This window comes from Sapajus apella, unplaced genomic scaffold (genome assembly GCF_009761245.1).
Source record: "Sapajus apella isolate SASKATOON/1434 unplaced genomic scaffold, GSC_monkey_1.0 scaffold10, whole genome shotgun sequence".
NCBI lineage: Eukaryota > Metazoa > Chordata > Mammalia > Primates > Cebidae > Sapajus > Sapajus apella.
In genome coordinates this window covers 38,208,283-38,225,497 of record NW_022436950.1, presented here as the reverse complement: position 1 = coordinate 38,225,497, position 17,215 = coordinate 38,208,283, and the positions used below count along the sequence as shown (strand labels likewise).

The 17,215-nt window shown below is 41.6% G+C and overlaps 2 protein-coding genes across 2 annotated transcripts in view; both read left to right on the top strand.

Moving 5' to 3' along the window:
• Nucleotides 1–2,455: 2,455 nt before the first annotated feature.
• Nucleotides 2,456–3,303, top strand: LOC116551953 (heterogeneous nuclear ribonucleoprotein A1-like). The gene has a single exon (XM_032278677.1). It carries the CDS (start codon nt 2,471–2,473, stop codon nt 3,233–3,235), a length of 765 nt encoding a protein of 254 aa, XP_032134568.1. The 5' UTR covers nt 2,456–2,470; the 3' UTR covers nt 3,236–3,303.
• Nucleotides 3,304–9,941: 6,638 nt separating this feature from the next.
• Nucleotides 9,942–17,215, top strand: part of CASP8 (caspase 8) — a 115,016-nt gene continuing 107,742 nt past the window's right edge. The window contains exons 1-2 of the mRNA XM_032278668.1: nt 9,942–10,269; nt 10,485–10,581. The gene's annotated coding sequence lies outside the window, so the exon portion shown is untranslated. The remainder of the gene's footprint in view (nt 10,270–10,484; nt 10,582–17,215) is intronic.

Genomic DNA, 17,215 nt, shown 5'->3' with positions numbered 1-17,215 from the left:
GAAAGAACATACGCTGTGAAATTTATCATTAGTTCTCATTTTAAGTGATTCTGTAAAATGCCTGGGAAATACTGATAAAATTCTAGAATGGAAATAACTTTGTGAGATTTCGAACTGAGTATTTGTAAATAATAGAAATGGACTTACTAATAAGTAAAGGAATTTTATTTGATAACTTTTTTTTCTGATTACATAGTAGTGTATGTTCATTATGGAATATTTGGGAAATACAAAAACACACAAAGAAAAGAGTATATTCATTTATAATTCCATTTTGATATGTATTTTCCCATTATTCACTCTGCGTTTGTCAGATTTCCTCCACCCTTTTTCAAGGAGTATATCCTCCATGTCTCCCCAGTCATGCATCCAGTAAACTTTGTCGTTACTACCGTGTGTACTTTCACTCACGTTTCAATTCCAAGCATGTCCCACTCTGACAACCACCTCCCATCATTCCATCTTGCTTCTTTTGGGACCTTCCCTTCAAGGAACTTCAGTGCCATTGGGGCTTCCAGTTAGGTTGATTGAATCTATCTATCGTCTTCCCAATGTCAGCACCACCCCTCACTCCCTCTTCACTCTGCTTAGCGTTACCTCTTTGTTAGAGTCTCATGTACCCACCACCACCCTTGCCTTTCCCATTCCACTGAGGTGGGAGAATCCAAACACTGGCTAATCCCATAAATCCATGTCCTCCAAGTTTGTACTGGAATTTCAAGGATGTGGGTGGGGTAAAAATATTCCGTGTTGCAGACAGGTCTTGTTTAAAACCAATGACCACAATCTCCAACAGGTTTTTAGGGGTTTTGGCAATGCTGTGACATTTCCCTGGTTATATTACCCTTTTGCATTCTAAGTCTGTTTTACTGATGACAGAATTCTCTGTGATCTCAACCTAAAAGATTAGAGATATTTCCTGAGAAGCCCCACCTTTTCCCTTGATAATCCACCATGGAGCTGTCATTTATGAATTTAAGAAGAAACACTTGCTTCTTGATTATTTTAAAACATCAAAAACAACATTAAAAAATTGAAGGATGAAGCTGGGGAACAGTGGCTCATGCCTGAAATCCCAGCACTTTGGGAGGCCAAGGTGGGCGGATCACTTGAGGTCAGGAGTTCAAGACCAGCCTGGCCAACATGGTGAAACCCTGTCTCTAGTAAAAATAAAAAAATTAGCTGGACATGGTGATGCACGCCTGTGACCCCAGCTACACGGGACGATGAGGCATGAGAATTGCCTGACTCTGGGAGGTGGAGGTTGCATTGAGCCAAGATCATGCCACTGCACTTCAGCCGGGGTGACAAAGCAAGACTCTGTCTCAAAGCAAAAACGAAAACAAACAAGCAAAAAGAAAGGATGAGCCACAAACTGGGAAATGATATCTGCCACATTGTATAACTGTTAAAGGAGATATGCATATATATACTGTACATATAATCTTCTGCAAATCCATAATATGTTAAACAATCCAATTTAGATGGGCAAAACATAAACTAGTTCAAAGATGAGCAAAGGGCCGGGCGCGGTGGCTCAAGCCTGTAATCCCAGCACTGTGGGAGGCCGAGGCAGGTGGATCATGAGGTCAAGAGATCAAGACCATCCTGGTCAACATGGTGAAACCCCGTCTCTACTAAAAATACAAAAAATTAGCTGGGCATGGTGGCGTGTGCCTGTAATTCCAGCTACTCAGGAGGCTGGGGCAGGAGAATTGCCTGAACCCAGGAGGCGGAGGTTGCGGTGAGCCGAGATCGCGCCATTGCACTCCAGCCTGGGTAACAAGAGCGAAACTCCGTCTCAAAAAAAAAAAAAAAAAAAGATGAGCAAAAAATACAAACCAGTTATTAAAAGGAAATACCAATGAGCAATAAACACATGAAAACATAACCATTCTCTTTAGTCATCAGAGAATTTGAAAAACAGCCACAGTGAGATGCCATTTTATGCTCATCATATTATCAACATTTAAAACTCTGTCCATACCAAGTATGGGTGACGATATGAAGAAAGGGAGCTCTATTACATTGATTAAGGAAATGTAAATGGACACAATCATTTTAGAGAACAACGTGCAATATTTATAAATGTTGGAAATTTGCACACAGTAAAATCTAGCAATTCCATTTTTGGATCTATATCTCAAAAGAAACTTTAACAAAATTGTTTTGTAGAGACAGGGTCTTGTCATGTTGTACAGGCTGGTCTTAAACTCCTGGCCTCAAACAATCTTCCTGCATCAGCCTCCCAAAGTGTTGAAATTATAGGTGTGGCCCTTTCCGCCCGTGGATGCCACGGAAGAAGCATCATTAAAGTCTCTCTTCTCCCTGCCACCAGGTCTAAGTCAGAGTCTCCTAAAAAGCCGGAACAGCTGAGGAGCTCTTCATTGGAGGGTTGAGCTTTGAAACAACTGATGAGAGCCTGAGGAGCCATTTTGAGCAGTGGGGAATGCTCAGGTACTGCGTGGTAATGAGAGATCCAAACACAAAGCACTCCAGGGGTTTTGGGTTCGTCACATATGCAACTGCAGAGGAAGTGGATGCAGCCATGAATGCAAGGCCACACAAAGTGGATGGAAGAGTTGTGGAACCAAAGAGAGCTGTCTCAAGAGAAGATTCTCAAAGACCAGGTGCCCACTTAACTGTGAAAAAAATATTCGTTGGTGGCATTAAAGAAAACACTGAAGAACATCACCTAAGAGATTATTTTGAACAGTATGGAAAAATTGAAGTGATTGAAATCATGACGGACAGAGGGAGTGGCAAGAAAAGGGGCTTTGTCTTTGTAACCTTTGATGACCATGACTCCGTAGATAAGATTGTCATTCAGAAATACCGTACTGTGAATGGCCACAACTGTGAAGTTAGGAAAGCCCTGTCAAAGCAAGAGATGGCTGGTGCTTCATCCAGCCAAAGAAGTGGAAGTGGTTCTGGAAACTTTGGTGGTGGTCGTGGACGTGGTTTCGGTGGGAATGACAACTTTGGTGGTGGAGGAAACTTCAGTGGTTGTGGTGGCTTTGGTGGCAGCCATGGTGGTGGTGGATATGGTGGCAGTGGGGATGGCTATAATGGATTTGGTAATGATGGAGGCAATTTTGGAGGTGGTGGAAGCTACAATGATTTTGGCAGTTACAACAATCAGTCTTCAAATTTTGGACCCATGAAGGGAGGAAACTTTGGAGGCAGAAGCTCTGGCCTCTATGGTGGTGGCGGCCAATACTTTGCCAAACCATGAAACCAAGGTGGCTATGGCGGTTCCAGTAGCAGCAGTAGCTATGGCAGTGGCAGAAGATTTTAATTAATTAGGAAACAAAGCTTAGCAGGAGAGGAGAGCCAGAGAAGTGACAGGGAAGCTACAGGTTACAACAGATTTGTGAACTCAGCCAAGCACAGTGGTGGCAGGGCCTAGCTGCTACAAAGAAGACATGATTTAGACAAATGCTCATGTGTATGGGCAAAAAACTCGAGGACTGTATTTGTGACTAATTGTATAACAGGTTATTTTAGTTTCTGTTCTGTGGAAAGTGTAAAGCATTCCAACAAAGGGTTTTAATGTAGATTTTTTTTTCTTTTTCTTTCTTTTTTTTTTTTGCACCCATGCTGTTGATTGCTAAATGTAATAGTCTGATCGTGACGCTGAATAAATGTCTTTTTTTTAAAAAAAAAAAAAAGAAATTAGAGGTGTGAGTCACCACGCCTGGCCCCAAAAGAAATCTTGGATATGTACCAGGAAATAAGGAAGAGTGTTCGTTTTCTGAGCAGCATTTTTTGTAAGGGCACAAAGAAAAAAAAAAAAGAAACATCCCAAACAATCTATATATTCATTAGGAGGAAGATAGATAAATTGTGGTATAGTCGTATAAAGGAACACTATCAAGTAGTGAAACAAAATTAACTAGAATTATTTAGGTTGAACCACATGAAATTGCCATTCTTTTAGATTGGAAACTACCAAATATTGGCAATTTCATACAGTTTAAATATGTGTATCAGAAACATAATGCTAAGTAAATAATATATATAATATGATAAGATTTATATACTGTTAAAAACATAAAGAAGAGTCTTTTTTTGTTTTTTTTTAATATGTATCCTTTTTTCATTTTTATTTTTATTTTTATTATTTTTTTTATTGCATTTTAGGTTTTGGGGTACATGTGAAGAACATGCAAGATTGTTGCATAGGTACACACATGGTAGTGTGATTTGCTGCCTTCCTCCCCATCACCTATATCTGGCATTTCTCCCCACAAATAAGAGTCTTATGTGTTGCTTATGAATTCATATGTATATTGTACAAATATACAGATGCATGGGAGTGATAAGGAGTTTAGAGTAGTAGTTGCCTCAGATGGGACTGGGGTTTGGACATGCCAATGGGGAGGAATTACAGGGTCTTCAAATGCATCAATCATGTTTTATATCTTCAACTGAGTGCTGGATATGGGGGAGTCTCTTTTTTTTTCATCCTTTTTTGCGTCTCAATGCTGATTAATGCCATTTAGTCACCAGATTGGGTGATTTATTGGTTTGTTGAATACCTGGCCAGGTTTGCAAGGAAGTTTTGCTCTCTTGGGCAGAGTATATTTTTCCAATCTAGTCCCGTCTGTATCTTTGGTGGTTATTTCTGTGGCTGTAGTTAATCAGTGTTGCCAAAGGAAGGATAAGGGGCACTGACTCACTTTTTATTGCCCTGAGCAATTCCCGTTGCAAAATAATGATCTGGATATATTCTCCAGAACAGGAAGCAAGCTGCAGATGGGAAACTGCCTTATGACACTTCTGAGGGTCCCAAACCGGTTTCTAAGAAATCAGTGTGAGTCAAAGTGTTCATCTACAGAATCAGCCATCTTCACCATGACACCCCCCACGTCCAAACTGCTGCTGGCATTCCTGCACTCAGAATGCACAATCAGAAGCTCAGCACTCTATTGGATCAGGCTGCTATTTCACCATTTGCAGAACCTTCAAAAAGATCTTTAGAGGCTGGGCATGGTGGCTCGCACCTGTAATCCCAGTACTTTGGGAGGTGGAAGCAGGCAGATCACTTGAGGCCAGAAGTATGAGACCAGCCTGGCCAACATGGTGAAACCCTGTCTCTACTAAAAATACAAAAGTTAGCTTGGCATGGTAATGTATGCCTGTAGTCTCAGCGACTCAGGAGGCTGAGGCACAAGAATTGCTTGAACCCAAGAGGCGGAGGTTGCAGTGAGCCGAGATCGTGCCAGTACCACTACACTCCAGCCTGGGCAACAGAGTGAGACTCCCTCTCAAAAAAAAAAAAAAAAAAAAAAAAAAAGGAAAAAATTCCTCAGAAACTTGAGAAGGATCCTTCCACTAGGGCAGAAGGGATCAGAGCGTAAGAATCTTCACATCCCCACTCATGCCCTTCTGAATGCTCAGTTGGCCACACTGCAGGGAAACGGTGAGCCAATTTTGGCTTGGGGCTTCTTCCTGCTGCCAAATTAACAATTCCAGCCCTTGGGTCTAGACACCTGCTACTGCTAAAAATGCTGGTGAGAGTGAGGGAAAAGTGTTTAGTTCTCATTTTACACATCAGAAAATCAAGGCCCAGAGAAGCTAAGTAGTCTTGGAGCTAGGAGCCACGGCCTCTCCACTTAAGTTACCATTTAGAAATGTCAACAAGCCAACTTTGTCAACACTTCCAGGCCTGTAAGAAATAGGCGTGCTTTATCTTGAAGATTGTAAAAAAATAAAAAAATAGACTGCACCATTACTGATGAGAAATGTGAATCATTCTGCCAGTAATTGAAAGTACAGCTGCCTGTACAAAAGCTATGCAGTGTCAAGCCTCTCCAGATCCTTGCGTGTGACAAATCACTCAGAGTTCCCCTTTTATTTCTCTTTGTGCTCAGTAGTTGTTGAAATTTCTGGAAAAGACAATGGAAATCAGGGACAGGAAGAGAACAGTGTGGGGTGCTAAACAGGCTCAGATCTCAGCAGCCTCCCTGCCCAAGGCCATCTCTGTGCAAACGCCTCGACCCCCCACTTACAGGTGGAGCAGTTTCCTTTGCTTTGCGGAGGCTCCCTTCTGCTTGCCCTCCAGCCACATCGCCTGAGATTGACGACGCCCAGTAGCAAGACGGAAACTTCCCTGTATGAAAGCTCTCTGTACAGCACCACCTTGCGATTCTGGAGCCACAAAGTTGAGACTTCTGAACTTGGCATTCTTCTACTCCACTACTGTTTCACATGTACATGTGTCTATCTCTCTCGTTTCATCGCAAACATACTTCTAAAACTCCCATTTTCTTGATTTAGAAATAGAACTACAAGCAGGTGGCTAAACAATTCAAACAGTACAAAACAGCCCATAGGGAAAAGGGAATTTCACACTGTCCCCCAAACCTTTGGTTCCTTTTATGGACATAATTACTGTTTCTAATGTTTTGAATATTCTTTCAGTGATATTTTATTCTTATATAAACGTATGTGTATCTGTGTCCTTCCCTCATTTTCTCCCCACAGACACTAGCAGACTGTTTTGCACCTTGGTTATCTCATTTAACACATCTTAGAGACGGTTCTGATTTGGAATACATAGATCTGCTGGATCCTTTTCACAACTGCTACAGCTCCACTGGAGGTGTGGATCATCAGTGATTTAACTAGCACCCTAGTGATGGGTATTTAGGGATTGCAAACTTCATAAGGGCAGAAACAATCTCTTACCTATCCTCTGTTTCTGATATGGTTTGGATGTGTGTCCCTGCCCAATCATAAGTCGAATTGCAAGCCCCAATGTTGGGGGTGGGGCCTGGTGGAGGTGATTGGATCCTGGGGGTGGATCCTTCATAAATGGTTTAGCATCATCCCTTTGGTGCTGTTCCTGTGATAGAGTTCTTACAAGATCTGGTTGTTTAAAAGTTCACGGCACCTCCCCACTCCCCTGGTCTTGCTTTTGCCATGTGAAATGCCTGCTCCCGCTTTGCCTTCTGCCACGAATAAAAGCTCTCTGAGGCTTCCGCAGAAGCAGATGCCACTATGCTTCCTGTATAGCCTGTGGAATTGTAAGCCAATTAAACCTCTTTTCTTTATAAATTATCCAGTCTTAGGCATTTCTTTATAGCAGTGTGAAGACAAGCTAATATGGTTCCCTACACTGTAACCTACGGCAGGTCTTTGCACAAAGGGATGAGCCAGATTGCTTAGTAATTAAAACGCAAACACAAACCACAAGCATATCCATTTATGAATTGGGGGACAGCTTTTATTTGATTCCGAGTTCTGATACTTGCTGCTTTGCTTCGTTAAAAATGTGCTAGTTCTCATTCAGCTTCCTGTCAGTCATACCACCAACCAACATGTACTAAGCTCTGTATGTGCCAGGTAGGAGGAAACTTATGGATGCAAGAAATGTCCCTCCCTTCTAAGAAATTATAATCTGTTATGGGAGAGAAGACAGTTACTTTTTGGCAAAGTGACATAATAAAAATAATCAAGAAAAGGTGTATTTATTTATTTATTTTTGAGACAGACTCTCACTCTGTCACCAGGCTGGAATGCAGTGGCACGATCTGGGCTCACTGTAAGCTCCATCTTCCGGGTTCAAGCAATTCTCCTGCCCTCAGCCTCTCAAGTAGCTGGGACTATAGGCATGTATCACATGCCTGGCTAATTTTTTGTATTTTTATTAGAGACAGGGTTTCACCGTGTTAGCTTGGATAGTCTCGAACTCCTGATCTCATGATCAGTCTGCCTTGGCCTCCCAAAGTGCTGGGATTACAGGGGTGAGCCATCCAGCCTGGCAAAAAGATGAATTTTTTGAAAAAAGGTGTTAGGATAATTGGGTCTCCACCTGCAAGAAAGTAAAGTTAGAAGCCCACCTCAGACTATGTACACCAGCACAAAAATACCAAATAGCTTAAAGATACAAACATTAAAACAAAACTGGAAAGGTATTAAAAGAAAATAGAGCACCAGCAAAAAGTTCCTTACTCAATAAAAGCCAGAAGTCATAAAGGAAAAGGTTGATAAATTCGAGTAGATAAAAATGTAAAACTTTTGTATAATATAAGACACAAACAATGCATTTAAAGACATACCGTGAAGGTTAGGAAGATGAAGACTGAAGCGGTGGTTACATATCAATATCAATGTACTTAATGTTACTGAACTGTACACTTAAAATGAGGAAAATGTTAACTTTTATGTTATGCATATTTTATCACATAAAAAAAGACATGAAATGAATCAGGGGAAAATATTTGCTACATAACTAAGAATGAAGGCTCTTAATAAAATTTGTAAAACTACGCATACTTTTAGGAATGAATCAACAAAGAATTTATATGAATTAGAAAAAAGTGACAGTCAGTCCAACTAAAAAACGAATAAGGAATATGAACAAGTGTTTCACAGAAGAAATAAAAATGGACAATGAAGTTATGAAAAAATGTTTACTCTCCTTAGTAATTTCACAAAACAAACTAAAACAATGTGACACTACTCCTAGGATTAGCAAATGTTAAAGAAAGAAGATTGCTGGGGGTGAGGGGAAGTAGGTACTTTTTTTCTACCATTGGAAATATAAATTGGTGCAGCCTTATAGGGAGAGCAATTTTGCAACATTTTTCAAAGGCTCAATTGCACAACCCTATTACAGAGTAATTAATTCATCTTCCAGGAATTCTTATCCTTCAAAAATAGTCATGCGGATGAAAACACATGTTCACTGCACAGTGTGTAACAGCCAAAAACTGGAAACTACAAAACTCACATTCCCTTCAATAGGGGAATGGTTAAATAAATTTTACAAGCGATTCGGTAGATAGTAGGCATGAGCTAAAAGTTAGGGTCCAGTTAGAGATGGAAACCACACCAGTAATTTGAAAGGGAAAATTTAATAGGAAGAATTACTCACTAGTAAAATAAGGCTAACTGCTGAAGATACAAGAGCACTAAAGCTGTCTGCAGCCGGCAAGCCCCAGCTGGTGAGCAGGAAGCTGCCTGCTGGGAGGCTGCCAAAGTTCCCTGAAGGTGACCACCACTGGGTGTTGTTCTACAAGCTGCTGGCAGCCACAAAGTAACAGCAGGAAGAGAAGCACCATAACCCGGAAGAGAAACCCAGGCCTCTGCTAGGCCTTGCAATGCCTCTGGCGCCCTCTACTGACAAAGCCTAAAATTGTGCCGGCTGGAAAAGGAGATCTTTTCATGGGATGTAGCTTGGTGTCACCAAGCAGGACAGGGTGAATTTGGAGCTGAGATGCAACACAATGATTGATACTGGCATAGTATACTCACCCTGCTTTTGTAAATAAAATGGTATATGTGATATGTGTGTGTGTATGTATTTGTGTATCTACCTATGTATCTATATATACACAATATTTGTTCCTACTTATTATGTATTTATACCTTTACTCTGCATTACAGGATCTGTTCTAAGTATTTTGCTTATATTAACTCATTTGGTTCTCATAATAACCTTCACATGCAGGAATCATTATAGCTACTTTATGAATGAGCCAAGGAAGGCACTGAGACATTAAGTAATTTGCCCAAGGTCACACAGCTAGTAAGTGGCAGAGCAAGAATTGCTATGGCTTTATAAGTCTAGGAAAAAAGTCTGAAAGAATCAAAATGTCAACAACAGTGATTGCAAGGAAGCATTGAAGGGGCCATGGGAGGGGTTTTCACTTTGTAAAAATTCAGTCCTTCAAAAAGACACAACTACTGCTTTGTGTGTATGGATAGGGTATTTTTTTTAAAACTTATTTTTCAAAGAAGAAACTAAACTAGTTAATAAACGACAACCTACAGTGTCAGGCAGTAAGAAGTGCCTGATAAATGGTGGAGAATGTGAGCACCCTCCACCGTGGGTGGGAGGAGACGGGGAGGGTGTTCTCTGGGGAGTGGCAGTGACCGGAGCAAAGGTTTGGAGGAGGTAAGTCATGTGCTCTGTGCTGCTAGTTTCTGTTTCACCTTGTGTTTGAGCTGGTTGGAAGGCTGGTTATTCGCTCTGAGCTTCCTGCCTGTCCGTGCCCCGCCAACAGCTTCAGAAGAAGGTGACTGGAGGCTGCCTGAGGAATACAGTACCAGCGGGCAAGAGAATTAGCATTTACAAAGCATCACTGTCTGTGAGCTAAAGCACTACATATATTGCTTTACTCACTCCCCACAGCAACCTTATCTTTTCCACGTGAAAAGATGGAGGCTGAGTGAAGCAAAAGAAGGTGTTTACAGTCCTCAGCAAGCGAGAGGCAGAGCCGAGATTTGAATCCAGATCTGTCTGATACGGAAGTCCAGGTTGGTTCTACCTCTCCAGACTGCTTTTCAGAGAGTAAAAGACAGGCCCTTTCCCTCAGCTGGCTGCTTCTAGAAGTCTGACCCTGCGGGCTCACAATGACTTTAGTTTCTTGCCCAGAGGCTATGGGCTGCTGGTCAAGTCATGAGGAGAAGGAGGGCCCAGCCAGAGAGGCTGACATTGGCTTCTACTCACCGTCTTTTCTCCTTCCTTCCAGGAGCAGCCCCTGGGTGTGTCCACTTTCAGGGCGTGTGAGGTTGGACCTTGGCAAACTGAGCCCTCGAGCTGACCACTTGAATCCTGGGAATATTGAGGTAAGCCTGGAATTTCCAGAGGACCTTTGGGGAAAAGAGAAGTGATGAGCACTATTACCGTGCTCTGTCTAGACACCAGTGGGCGGCGTGGAGCCAGTGCCAGCTGGGATCTACCTGCTCTCTCTTTGGTTGTTAATCCATTATTGTTCCCTGTAGACTGGTATGAGTGGACGGCGGAAAGATTTAGACAAGGCTTAGAGATCTGAACTCTGAGCTCAAATGCGTTGCCTTCCTATAGTGCAGGACCCTACAACTGTGGAGGAGCCGCAGGGGATACTGGTGGCACGCAGACATTACGCACTAAACGACAATGGCACACATAGTGCAAAGTTATTCTTCACGATTCCCTTACATCAAGGAAAAAACCCACTGTCAGTACTAATATATCTTTTTTTTGAGACAGAGTCTCGCTCTGTTGCCCAGGCTGGAGTATGGTGGCATGACCTTGGCTCACTGCAACCTCCGCCTCCCCGGTTCAAGTGATTCTCCTGCCTCAGCCTCCTGAGTAGCTGGGGTTACAGGTGTGCACCATCATGTCCAGCTAATATTTTGTATTTTTAGTAGAGAAGGGGTTTCACCATAATGGCCAAGCTGGTCTCTAACTCCTGACTTCAAGTGATCCGCCCACCTTGGCCTCCTAAGTGCTAGGATTACAGGCTTGAACCACCACAACTGGCCAGTACTAATATACCTTATCATGTCTCGAAACATGCATTTTTCCCTTATTGACAATAGAGTAGGTAATAGTGTCTAGCTGGAATTTAGTAATGGTGTTACATTCTCATGTTATTTAGTTTTACGGTTTCTCTTTTGTGGCAAATGCAATGTTTTTCCATTTGTGGTAGTGATATAAAATGTCCTTTTAAAAAAGTTTGTTCATGCAAATTTTTATTTCAGTAAAGGCAGCCAGTTAAAAATATAGTAAATTAAAGAACCAGCGATAAGGAATATGACAAACATTGTCAATGTCATTTACGAATGACTGAAGTGGGCAATTTGGTGCCATTTACACTGAAGGCCAGTATGCTCTGAGAGATAGCATCTGAGGTGCCCAGCTGCTGATTCAACTACAGAAGCTCAGGCTGTTTAGGGAAAATTCTGAAATGAGCCTGGGTTAGAGATCAGTTATTTTTAGGATAATATAAAGGAGCTCTTTGATATCTGAGTCTCACTGCACATGTGCTTTTCTATCTGGGAGCCTGGGAAAGGGAATGGAGCCGACTATGAATGATTGGCAGGAAGTCAGTGATTTCCTAGTTGGCATAAGGAATAGGTATCACCTGAGACTCCTGACTGGGAAAGAGAAAGAGACGGCAGCATTCATTCACCAGTAGGAGATCTCACTACTCCCCACTTCCAGTTCCTCTCCCTGTGGTCCCATTTTGAACATTTAAAACTGTCTCTTCTGTTATTTAATTCTACTTTTTTTTTTTTGAGGCAGAGTCTCGCCCTGTTGCCCAGGCTGGAATGCAGTGGTGCAATCTCGTCTCGCCACAACTTCCACCTCCCAGGTTCAAGTGATTCCCATCTCAGCCTCCTGAGTAGCTGGGAAGGCCCCTGCCTCCACACCTGGCTGATTTTTTTTTGTATTTTTAGTAGAGATGGGGATCTCACCATGTTGGCCAGGCTGGACTTGAACTTCTGGCCCCAAGTGATCTGCCCACCTCAGCCTCCCAAAGAGCTGGGAGCTCACAGGCGTGAGCTACCATGCCTGGCTAATTTCATATTTTTATATAACTACTATATAAAAGCAATATACTTATGATTTTATTTCTTGGTTAAATTCCTACTTATTATGTATTTACTCTGCATGCCGGGAGATGTTCTAAGAGTTTACATGTATTAAATCGTTTTATTCTCAAAATAACCTTCACATGCAGAAATCACTATGATGGCGACTTTATGAAAAAGGAAAGAAAGGCACTAACAATTGATTTTATGTTATTTAGGTCAAGGTTAATTGTGTTGTTCAAATCTTGTATAACTCTACTGCTTGTCTGTCTTTCTTACCCATTATTGAGAAAGCAACATAAATATCTTACACTGACTGTGGATTGTCAATTTCTCATTTTAAATTTGGCTTTTTCCTTTATGTCTGCCTTATATGATGTTAGAATAATGATATCAGTTGGTACATCTTTTTCCATCCTTATACTTTCAGTGTTTAGATGTTCTTATACTTGAATTATGTCTGCTGTAAGTGGTGTATTGTTCAGGTTTTTCTTTTCTTATAGAAAAATATACTCTGGAAAGTTTTCTTAAAATTGTAGTATTTAGTTTATTTTCATTTAATGTAATTACCAATATAATTGGGCTGAAATCTGTCTTTCCAGTTGTTTTCCATTTGTCACATCAGTTCATTTTTCTCTACTTTCTTGATTTCTTTTAGATGAATTAAGTAATTTTATTTAGAAAGCTCATCTTACCCCTTTATTAAATTGTTAATTATACATGCTTTTAGTATTCTCTTAGTAGTTACACTTGAGTTGTACTGCCTAATAGTGCACCCGCATGCTGTTTAAAACAGCTTTAATGAGATATGACTGATATACAACAAATGGCACATGAAGTATGTAATTTGATAAATTTTGACATATATGTGACCCATATATGACAGGCATATAAACACACTCATATATGTATTCATGTGCCATATCAATGACAGACCAATATATGATAGCAATCTCATAAGATTATAATACTGTATTTTTACTGTACCATTTCTATGTTTAGACATATTTAGATATGCAAATACTTACCATTGTGTTACAGTTGCCTACAATATTCAATACGGTAACATGCTCTGTAGGTTTGCATCTTATGAGTAATAGTCTAGACCATACAGCCTAGGTGTGTAGAGGTGATACCATCTAGGTTTGCATAGTACACTCTGCGATGTTGGCATAATGACGAAATCACCGACGATGCATTCTTAGAACTTATACCCGTCATTAAGTGATGTGTGACTGTATACATGTGGGTGGAACTATCACTGCAGTCAGGATAGTGAACATATATATTAACTCCAAAATATTTCTCATGCCCTCTTGAATCCTGTCCTCCTGCCCCTCCCACCCCTGCTCCTTTGAGGCATTTAGTTCTGTAAATTTCCCCCTAGCCTTGCTTTAGCAGCATCCCGAGCATTTTGATATTTTGTTCTGATTTTAATGCAATTCAAATATTACATAGTTTCCTTTTGATTTCTTTTTTGACCCAGGGGCTATTTAGAAGTGTGTTATTTTGTTTCCAAATATTTGGGGATTTTCCAGACACTTTTCTGTTGTCTAAGCCAATAACAAATTTCTGACTCCCTGAAGTCAAAGATCTTCGAGTTACACCAAAGAACCATCGGTATTTTAGGTTAGTGGTCATTGCCAGAGTGAATTCCACAATGTTTGTGATAAGCCCTAATAAACCCACCAGAGGACAGTAAGCAGACATGAAAATTCTATTAAAAAGTCTCCCAATCCAGGCAAGCAGATGGGACTCAGGCAGGTGAGAAGAAAGGAGCTGGCAAAGTGGGTAAATGGAGGGATAGTCTTCAAAGGAGGGTGGAGGAAAATTAGGCTGGGTGAAAGGGAGAAAGGTGACACAAAACTCCACACATCTAATCAAATCGTGTTTACACACACACGCACAAACACACACATGGATATGCCTGTGGGTAAAAAGATTGCTGCTGAATTTTGTATTTGTTATTATGCTTTTTGGCATTTCAAAATTATTATTATTATTATTTTGAGACACGGTCTCACTCTGTCACCCAGGCTGGAGTGCAGTGGCATGATCTTGGCTCACTGCAACCTTTGCCTCCCAGGCTTAAGTGATCCTCTCACTTCAGCCACCCGAGTAGCTGGGACCCCGAGTGCATGCCAGCACGACCGGCTAATTTTCGGTATTTTTGAAAGAGATGGGGTTTCATCATGTTGCCCAGGCTGGTCTTGAACTTCTGAGCTCAGGCAATCCACCCTCTTCGGCCTCCTAAAGTGCTAGGATTACAGGTGTGAACCACCACATCTGGTCTCAGAAAAGCATTTTAATGATCAAAATTTTGAGTGAGGTCCTCAAGATTTAATTGTCTGTTGTGTATAGGAGAGAGGCAGAGATATACAGCCCGAATTCCTTGTGTCTGACATGACTGAAGCATCCCATACTGGGGAAGGCAGATGGATGGGGAGCTGAGGTGCAGGAGAGGTCAAGGAGCTGCTCCTTGTTTGGTAAGGGGGCACAGATGCATGCACTCTGGCCGAGAGGCCTTAGACCCAAACAGCAGGGTTTCTTTTTTTCCGAATTAATTGAGACCATTTTGAAACATATAATGACCTAGAATATTCGGTTAATAAATGCAAGCAAATAGGAGCAGAATGAAGACACTCATGGCAAACTCTGAGTTTTAATTACTTGACAACATAAGGGAATTTAGGGGGAAGAAATGTCTATTTGCAAGGAGCCTGAATTACATTGTGGGGTCTTGGCTTTTTCAACAACCCCAAAGCTTTCTTCACATGACAAAGATATTAAAAACAGCAACTGAACTTCCATTCTGTAAGGTACATCTATCAGGAAGCCAGTGATGCCATGTGGGGAGTAGAGGCGAGGGAATAAAGAAAATTAGCAGATCCTGAAGGCTCACCTAGATCCTTTACAGGGCACATTCTTCCCTCTGAATTTAAGTATATAACAATACAAAACAAACAGGAAGAATGGTGTGGCATAATTTTTCTTTTTCTGTTTTTTAGAGACAGAGTTTGGCTCTGTCGCCCAGGCTGAAGTGCAATGGTGCGATCTGGGCTCACGGCAATCTTGCACCACTGCAGACTCGACCTCCCAGGCTCAAGTGATTCTCCCACCTCTGCTCCCCACTCCTGAGTAGCTGGACTACAGGCGTGCACCTCCACACCTGGCTAATTTTTGCATATTTTGTAAAGATGGGGTTTCATCATGTTTCCCAGGCTTGTCTTGAACTCCTGGGCTCAAGCTACCCATCAGCCTCAGCTGCCCAAAGTGCTGAGATGTCAGGCGTAAGCCACTGCCTGGGCAGACTGAAGTTTTCAACTGAAGAATAAAGTTAGCCGAAAAGCTGCGTCAAGTTATTTCTACCCCCATGCCCCTGAATTAAATTTTCATGGTCTCGGATTCTCTTTGTCATATTCTTAACCATTTGGATTCTTTTCAGTGTGTCTGTGTTTGTTCCTTTTCCCTAGTATGATCCTTTTCTTTCTCTCTCTCTCTCTCTTTTTTTTTTTTTTTTCTTTTTTTTGGAGACAGAGTCTTGCTCTGTTGCCCAGGCTGGAATGCAGTGGCACAATCTTGGCTCACTGCAACCTCTGCCTCCCAGGTTAAAGCGATTCTCCTTCCTCAGCCTCCTGAGTAGCTGGGATTTCAGGCACCCACCACCACACCCAGCTAATTTTTGTATTTTTAGTAGAGACGGGGTTTCAACATGTTGGTCAGGCTGGTCTTGAACTTTTGACCTCAAGTGGTCTGTCTGCCTCAGTTTCCCAAAGTGCTGGGATTATAGGTGTGAGCTGCCTTGCCCAGACCCTTTTCTCTATCTTTATGAAAACATCTTTTCAGAAGAACTTCAGAGTTAAAAAAAAAAAAAAAAAAAAAAAGAAAGAAAAAGAAAAGAAAACATTTAGCAAGGTAGGTCCAGGAGGAAAAATAGAAAATTAGAAGACAAGAATGAGTCATGTTGGTTTTCCTGGTGTAAAATTTGTATCAAAACATTACATAAATATTGAAGAATCCACAAGTTATAAATGTACAGCTTGGTGAATTGTTTTGATATGTAGACAGCTTTATTCTTGCTTGCATACACTCCCTGCAACAAAGCATGCTGGTTTCTAAAGTCATTCATTTCCTTGTGCATCAATGGATGGCTCTATGTCTTTTGGCTTCATCCTGGCCCAGAGAGACAGGAATTAACATTGAGCATAGTAGTCTTTGGTCTCTGCACCAGCGCAGTCTGTGGGCAGCCTTGTGTAGTGATCAAGCAGTAGGTTTAGATGTCAGGCATGATGGGTTAAAAAGCCAGCCAGGGGAAAAATGGGAAGTGGCATTTTGCAATCTCATCAAACAACCTTGATATAAACTTTGAGAACAATCTGTTGGCAAATGGAGAGCAGCTGTAGGTTTCTGACTGAATGTGCAAGAAGAACGTGAACGGAAGAGATATACTAGGTGGGAGCAGTCAGGGTGGACTTTCTGGAGGAAGTGGACAGTGTGTGGATTCACATTTTGGAGATATCAAGGAGGCAAGAGTATTCCAAGTGGGGGCAACAAACAAGAAGGGAGGCAAAAGAGAAAAGTATGAGGGAACAACATGATGTTGTCAGGAAACTAAGGCTGAGCTGAAATCCAGAGGACCCAGAAGAGCCTTGAGAAGGCTTGGGGCATCTTGTGGAGCAAGTGGGGAACTTGCTCTGTTTGAGGAAATATGCCTAGAATATATGGGATGTCATTAACATTTCCTAAAGGTTATCTACAGGATAATTTCAGAGAATATCCACTCCCACCCCAGCGCTGGAAACAATGAAACGCTGAAACATTTATTTTCCTTACTTTTCTTTTTCCCTTTCCTTCCTTCCTTCCTTCCTTCCTTCCTTCCTTCCTTCCTTCCTTCCTTCCTTCC

Coding starts and splice junctions, on each gene's coding strand:
- LOC116551953 (XM_032278677.1), top strand. CDS start 2,471: ATGAGAGATCCAAACACAAAGCACTCCAGGGGTTTTGGGTTCGTCACA.